At 33.3% G+C, this 7,539-nt stretch overlaps 2 protein-coding genes across 2 annotated transcripts; one reads left to right on the forward strand and one right to left on the reverse strand.

Moving 5' to 3' along the window:
• The first annotated feature begins 330 nt into the window (after window positions 1–330).
• On the forward strand, window positions 331–3,704 carry LOC126675442 (glucuronokinase 1-like). Its single transcript, XM_050370083.2, has 6 exons — window positions 331–717; window positions 986–1,135; window positions 1,230–1,418; window positions 1,508–1,624; window positions 2,375–2,535; window positions 3,235–3,704. The coding sequence occupies exons 1-6, from the start codon at window positions 481–483 to the stop codon at window positions 3,473–3,475; spliced, it is 1,095 nt and encodes a 364-aa protein (XP_050226040.1). The 5' UTR covers window positions 331–480; the 3' UTR covers window positions 3,476–3,704.
• An 818-nt stretch (window positions 3,705–4,522) lies between these two features.
• On the reverse strand, window positions 4,523–6,149 carry LOC126671436 (uncharacterized). Its single transcript, XM_050365208.2, has 2 exons — window positions 5,630–6,149; window positions 4,523–5,088 (listed from the first exon to the last, which is right to left on the reverse strand). The coding sequence occupies exons 1-2, from the start codon at window positions 6,023–6,025 to the stop codon at window positions 4,927–4,929; spliced, it is 558 nt and encodes a 185-aa protein (XP_050221165.1). The 5' UTR covers window positions 6,026–6,149; the 3' UTR covers window positions 4,523–4,926.
• Between the last annotated feature and the right edge of the window lie 1,390 nt (window positions 6,150–7,539).

The following is a 7,539-nucleotide window of genomic DNA, read 5'->3' on the forward strand; positions in this document are numbered from 1 at the left end:
AAAAAATAGTAATAAAGGTCTCATTGTTGAGTTATTAGTAGAGACCAACCGCTTAATAAGCATCCACAATATACCATTGTGGATGTTCCAAGAGTTTCATAACTTGCAATTTGAAACTGACTTGATAACAATGTTTTTTAATTATTTTTAAACCGATTCAAAAACTAAATTAATGTAAATATATATTGAAATACTAGAGTATTAATTTGAATAAGTTTAGAAGCCAAATTGATAATTATCGGAAAATATGCACCCAAGAAATGCAAATATGGAAAGGTATGGGCATTCCGTCGAAAATTGTTGGTATTTTGTTCTAAATTTAGGCGGTAAATGAACCTTTTAGCAGAACAAAAAGAGGAAGATAGTTTTCATGATTAGATGCTGACGAAAGCAGAGCAGAGCAGATAACGCCAAATCCAAAACTACAACAACTTTAAAACGACATTGTCTCCTACCTCTGATATCTTTGCTTTAAAGGCAATGGAGGAGAAATCAACGGCGGCGGCGGCGGTGGCAGCACCACCAACGGTAATAGAACACAAAGCATACGGGCGTGTGGGTCTATTAGGGAATCCAAGTGATGTTTATTATGGGCGTACCCTGTCGTTTAGTCTTGGAAATTTCTGGGCAACCGTTCAGTTACACCCATCTCATGATCTCGTCATCAAGCCACATCCGACGCATGATCTTGTCCAATTCTCTTCTCTCAATCACCTGGTTCGCCCTCCATTTATCATAATTGTTTGATTGATCCATCGATTTTATATAACTTTTTAAAATGCCCATGTTTTCAAGCCTTAGAATTGGAAGATAATTGAATTCTTGCATCTGTCAATTGCCCTATAGCTCGGCCACTTCATTAAATCAACGTGTCTTGTTCCACAAATGTGTGCATAATTGATAAATTTTGTGTGCGTAATTGGTAAATTTTGTGTGCCTAATTGATAAATTTTGTGTGCGTAATGGATTTTAAATTTTATTGTAGGTGGATCGATTGCAAAGTGAAGGGTATTATGGAGGAGTACGATTGCTGATGGCTATTTGTAAAGTATTTTTCAAGCATTGTAAGGAGAATGAGATCAACCTTCATTCTCTAAATTTCACTCTTTCTTATGATACTAACATTCCTCGCCAGGTACCCGCTTCTCATTTTCGACCATTAAAACAAATATTATACCTTCACAATATAATTTTTTGGCTCTAAGCTGTGATTTTGATATTTATTTCAGACTGGACTTTCAGGTTCTAGTGCTATCGTAACTGCGGCCTTGAATTGTCTTCTTGATTTCTATAAAGTCAGGCATTTGATTAAAGTTGAAATCCGGCCTAAACTTGTGCTTAGTGCTGAGAAAGAACTTGGGATTGTTGCTGGCCTTCAAGATCGAGTGGCTCAGGTGTATGGGGGTCTTGTTTACATGGTAAGGAGCCTTGTTGGTGCTGACGTCTTCATCAGACTGGTTTATATATGATGGCCTATATGTACTGATTGGGGAGTGTTATTATGCAGGATTTTTCCAAGGATATTATGGATAGGCTGGGTCATGGGATCTATACACCTATGGATATTAGCCTTCTTCCACCCCTTCATCTTATCTACGCTGAGAATCCAAGTGATTCTGGGAAGGTTAGCACCGTTCTTATTACGTCTTCAACTTTCTTTTATCCTGTTGTTTTTGTCAATTAGGATGGCTCTGCCTGCCCTGCAATTATATTTGTAATATCAACTGTATAGGCATCACTTTTTTGTGAGCATCAATTGTATAAAGCATTACATGTTTGTGTACATATAGCACGGGAACTTTTTGAGTCCTTCATTTCGGTATTCTATTTCTACTTCTGAAATAAACTTTTCTTATAAAAAGAATGGCCCAGCTGTTTGCTATTTAGACTTGTTCCATTTTAGAGATTTTGTTTCTGTGCTACATAGATATACATCAGTTTGTAAGGCATTGATGTTGTGCATGTATTGGTGAAACTATCTGCATACATTCCATGCTCATTTTTTTTATTATTCCTAGCTCTATCTATTTCTAATTGTTTGTAAACTCCAATTATGAATCTGCCTGTGCACTGGGGAAGCCTATATGTTTGCATGCACTAACAAGAGGCAGGGTGTGTTTTTATACTATTTTCAGCATTGTTTCTTTATAGCATCACAACTTGTGCACTATCTGTTCAAAGGATGATTTCCTATTCATCTTGTTTGAAAGCCAGTTCTCCGCAACTTATATATATATATATATTAGATCTTTGATATAATGACATTATTTATATTGTTCATATTGCTGGCTATTGAGGAAAATTCTCTAACATGTATGATATTTTTATTATGATTGCTGTGAACTGCATTTCTAATTATCAGTTCTAAGTGCAGGTACATAGTACAGTTCGAAAAAGGTGGCTTGATGGTGATAAATTTATTATATCATCCATGGAAAAAGTTGCAGATGTTGCAGTAGAAGGACGTACTGCTATTCTTGAAAAGAATTACGACAAACTTGCAGACCTGATGAACCGTAACTTTGACCTTAGAAGGTAACTAAGTTCTGCTTATGATGAGTTTATGTTCATTATGTTTAGCTCTTGGTGCTTTCAAAATTTGGGTTTTTTTGTTTGCATTTGGCGACGTTAATTGTTTTTAGGACCAAATGCTGTTATAAGTAGTCTTCAATTAAATATTTCTTGTTTAGGAAATAGCTGGATGAATGTAATTTTTATGTTTTCTATACGTGATGAGAATGTCTTATTCCTTTTTGCTGATTTAGTCTTTTTAAGGCTGGTCACATGCATTAGAGTAGCTTCTTTTCAATTAAACTTTCCTTTTTGAATAAAAATAAAAACGAAGAGAGAAACAAAAGGATGTTAATCATAAATGTCAACGAAGTTCTGTGGGCTTCATTTATACGACAGTCCATGTTCAAGGCTTCAAGCAACTGCATACCTTTTCCTCAAGCATATTTTGCATTCTTTTTCTATAAACGGCTCTTAAGCTTAAGATGTATCATAATGTTGCTATGTAGTTGCCGCCACAGGAATGTAAATTAAGATCAGCAAAAAATATTAAATTATAGTAGCTATATTAAGTAAATAGAAAATATATTATTAAGGGTCAACAACTTAAGAACTATTAATTAATACTTAAGTTATTAAAAAAATAATAGGAGAGGCAATTGCCCCTTTTATTGTTAAGGCAGCTACGCCAGTGCACTTTGATAGATATATCAATATTTGCAGGAGCATGTTCGGCAACGATGCCCTTGGTGCTATGAACATAGAAATGGTGGAGGTGGCACGAAGAATAGGTGCTGCTTCAAAATTTACCGGCAGCGGAGGAGCTGTCGTTGTTTACTGTCCTGGTGGGGCTTCACAGGTAAAGCTTCTGGAGGATGCTTGTCAGAAAGCTGGTTTTTCCATTCAGCCTGTGCAGGTAGTTCCTGCTCTTCTTACCGAAGAAGATATGAAGACATTGTCATAACAAAGAAATATTTAGACCAAGCTGTCCGAGCAACAAAGAATTTTTTTTGCCGACACCTAATTTTTTTATATCTTGTAATAACATCATTAGCCTTTTGAAATGTTCATGCTGGAATTTGGGAGTTGAATTTGTTCTCCTAATGATTTCTTTTTGAAGTTCTCTACCATTCTCTTGGCCAAGTGATACACTCATTTTTTTATAAATAAATTGAAAGGGGAAATTTACTCAAGGGTCAGTTTATTTTTATTCTGATGCAAATTTGTCTTTGATTAGATCAAACTATTTCATGCTAGGATTTCTTGAATAATGTTCGGATAAGGAGTGCAATGTACTTTAAACCCACTTTGAGTTCGAATGTAGATATTCCTCGCAATAGCATACAAACTTTTCACACTTTTCAGACATCATTTCTATTTCGGCACAACCACAACTCCTTAGCACATTGCTCATTGTCGCGAGTCCATCAGACTTCAACTGCAAATCATTCTTCAGCATGTTGAGGCTGAACTCAGTTATTCAAACAGCCTAAAATCAGACTTGAACCTCTTTTACTATGATAAGTAAATGAGCCGAGCTACCGCAAACATCCAGATGAATTGTGAAATATGAAATAGGAACCTTATGTGAAACACCTCATTGCTTGATCAGAGACTGTTCAGAATTTAGTATGTACAAACCTTTCCCAATAATTCATAAGTAAGCCTATAAACAAGATTATGCAAGCTACTCATATATAGCACGAAAACGAAAAAAGTTGAAAAATTAAACATTGAAACATGAAATTACCAAATAATACATTATTATAAGAATAGGTTATAAATATAGAATTTTGGAATTTCATAAGCATTTCTGGAAATGGAAACAGAAATATCAAAACATAGATAAGTTGCCATACTATATTAGCATAGACATGAACAAGTAAATCTAATAATGTCAAAGCTATACATAAGAAGCTCAGCTCTTCACTGCCCTAACTCAATCCCATGGTTGGCTCTAACTACACCAGATTTTACATTCAGAAAACATTAGCAAACTAGAAAAAACAAATAAAAAAAGGGGACTGTCAGACTAATTAATAAAGAAGAAATGTACAACAACAAACAGAATAAATTACAGCAAAGTCTTCTGCAAGCACTTAGATAAGAATCAATACACACTTGTTGTGAAGAGTTAGTAAGGATTGCGAGCCGATATTTGGAAAGAAGATTCTAATGGTGAGGTATGAATTTTGAATCCACCAAATTGGAGAAATAAAGATTTATTTTCAGCATATTTTTTCTTATAAACCCATTCTTTACTTTACTTTTTCCCTAAACAACAAAGGGTTCATAACAAGCCTTTCTTTCAACTACTTTACAAACCCATACCTTAACTAACCCTATCTTCTTCCAAACAATCTTGAAATCTAAAGCTAACTAGGAAAATAATAACACTACTGCAAACAAACCTACCTACTCATCATCACGAAGGCCTGCCATAAGCTTACGAGGCGAAGACCAAATGGGTAGATTAATATATGATTGTGCTAGTGATTCCTGTTCAGCATTGCACATTGATTCTGCTACATCACATAAGTATGTCATGTCATTTATTACAGCTTCTTGTGCCTCTGCCTGCATTTTCAAGAACCAAATACAGCATCAAAATTCTGTAAATTAAGCATAGCAATATGAAATTAAGACTAGTATCTTGTTTGAAAAGTCCAGAAAGTGCAAGAATCCAAATCAATCTTATTCTATTAAATTTAGCAAACTCTCATGTTTGTAAATCTGATCTAGCTAGCACGGACACGGACCAGAGAAACTTAACATTTGAACACAGACACGGCAAAACGGTGTTCTTTTAAAGTTTCCTATGTTAAATTGAAGTTTCGGGTGTGAAATGTGAAGTGTTCAGCACGTTGCGGAAATGGGAAACACTGATTGAGTGAAGTGTCCGTGCTACCCAGAATTTGATGGTTACTGCAATTTTCATTTCTCTTGCAAGAGAATAATTCAATTCAATTTCTTGGGCATGATTTGTTTCAAACAAGCTTAACTCAAAGCTAAGTTGATACAAAATGAAACTAAAGAACACATTTTGCCTCTATTTTTTCATCAATTCACATTCTCTAAACCCTAAACAGATATTGACCCATAAGAAACCTAAAATTACCTGCAAAAGAAGCTCATCAACTAATGACCCATAAGTTTTTTCCTTGCCTTGTGGAGGCATAGAGGACGATTCCAACGAAATCAACGCTGTGTGACCTAAATTCTGATGTTCTTTTTGCATTTGAAGCTGCCGATTAGCTCGGTCTTGCATTGAGAGCAAGGTGCTCGACAAAAGTTCCCACTGAACAATCTCTTTTTGGTACTGAGACTTTAACTTGATAAGAATGTTTTTCTTGCGTAGTTTTCTGCACCTCTCTTCGGCTTTGCGGTCAGTGACAGGAGGCTGAACGGCCTCGGCCATTTTATTGCTGGTGAGGATCTTGTAAGTGAAGCCATCTTCGTCATGGCGAAGCTCCCAATCCTCCCCCTCCTTACCCATTGATGATGAAGATTCCATTTTTTTGAAGGAGAAATGAAAGTGAAATTTCCCCTCCAAAATTTTGAAAAGATGGGAAAGGGGATAATTTTTTTAAAAACAAGGAGAGGGAGAAAGTGGAGCTTCAATTTAGTATTTGCTTTCTCATTTTGTACCTATACTCAGTTAATGAACAAAATGTTAACGCATCTCCTGAATTTGTGACAGAGGATTATTTAATCCAGTTTTTATTTGTTTGAACAGCTAACTTTAATTTTTTTTATTTTATTTTTGAGTCAAATAATTCTATAATTTTATATTAAAAACACGTAAAATACAAATTGAAGGTGAGGAATGAGAAATAGAAATTAAAAAGTTCTCTAATTGTTTTGATAAAATTATCCTAATTTACAATAAAAATATAAATTATGAGGTTATTTGATCCAAAAATAAAAAATGTTGGAGTTAGTTTCTCAAATAAGTAAAAACTGCAAATGACGCTATGTCACAACTTCAGGGGGCGCTTTGACCCTTTGTTCCTCATTTAATTACATTTAATTTTGCACATTGATATTGCCATCATTTTAATGAGGTGTTGTATTATGAATAACTTAGTCTACGGATGCGTGGTAGACTCGGTCTACCTAAGAATTTCTCTCCTTTGCTGTTATTTAAAAAAAATCTTAAATTGACCGAGTCTACCACATCATCTATAGACTAAGAGGGTGTTTGATAACCCAATTTATTGCTTAAATTAATGCATTAAACATTTAATTGTTTTAAGTTGGTTTGATAACTCAAAAATGTTCAGCTTAATTTATTCAATTAAGTCAAAAACGACTTAAAATAATAAATCAGAAATTTTGACTTATTTTTTACTGACCACATTAAATTATAAAAAAAATTCTTAATTATAGAATAGATTTTATATTCTTATTATTTTCAATTACTATTCATGAGTAAAAATATTTAATCTCATAGATATTATTTTGTTTATATTTTTAATATCACAATGAATGTATTATACTTGGATAATTGATTCTAAGAGTCACTCAACTTTCAATTTTTTTTATTTCAATCATTCAACTTTATTTTTTTCTTTTTGGATTATTGAACTTTCATTTTTATTCATTTTGTTTTTTTTCAACAAAAAATGCTTAGGTGGCAGACAAAATATATTTTTTACCTAAAAACTTACCACATATATATAATTTGGCCTTAAGATTTACTTTTAAAATAAAATTATGTATGTGTGATAAATTTTAAAAATAAAACTAGCAAATCCGGCTGCCCGATGGCAAATTTTAACTGCAAACTAAGCACTTTTGGCCAGAAAAAATTAAAATGAACAACATTGAAAATTCAGTAAATAAGAAAAGTTAAAGTTTAGACTGAAATAAAAAAATGAAAGTTCAATAACCATTAAAAGTAATTATTCATTATATATAGATAAACATTTAAAATTATAATTATTATATTTCATTGTCTATCTTTATCTTTCTTTTTAAATTCTAGATGTAATTTATTTAATATTTTTGCACTTAAATATTATTTGG

Source organism: Mercurialis annua, linkage group LG3, assembly GCF_937616625.2.
Source record: "Mercurialis annua linkage group LG3, ddMerAnnu1.2, whole genome shotgun sequence".
Taxonomy (NCBI): Eukaryota; Viridiplantae; Streptophyta; class Magnoliopsida; order Malpighiales; family Euphorbiaceae; genus Mercurialis; species Mercurialis annua.

Excerpts from the sequence above, each read along its gene's own strand:
- LOC126675442 (XM_050370083.2), top strand. The coding sequence starts at position 481 with ATGGAGGAGAAATCAACGGCGGCGGCGGCGGTGGCAGCACCACCAACG. Across the intron at positions 718-985 it reads TCTCTTCTCTCAATCACCTG|GTGGATCGATTGCAAAGTGA; the intron begins GTTCGCCCTCCA and ends ATTTTATTGTAG. Across the intron at positions 1,625-2,374 it reads ATCCAAGTGATTCTGGGAAG|GTACATAGTACAGTTCGAAA; the intron begins GTTAGCACCGTT and ends TTCTAAGTGCAG.
- LOC126671436 (XM_050365208.2), bottom strand. The coding sequence starts at position 6,025 with ATGGAATCTTCATCATCAATGGGTAAGGAGGGGGAGGATTGGGAGCTT. Across the intron at positions 5,089-5,629 it reads TTGATGAGCTTCTTTTGCAG|GCAGAGGCACAAGAAGCTGT; the intron begins GTAATTTTAGGT and ends TTGAAAATGCAG.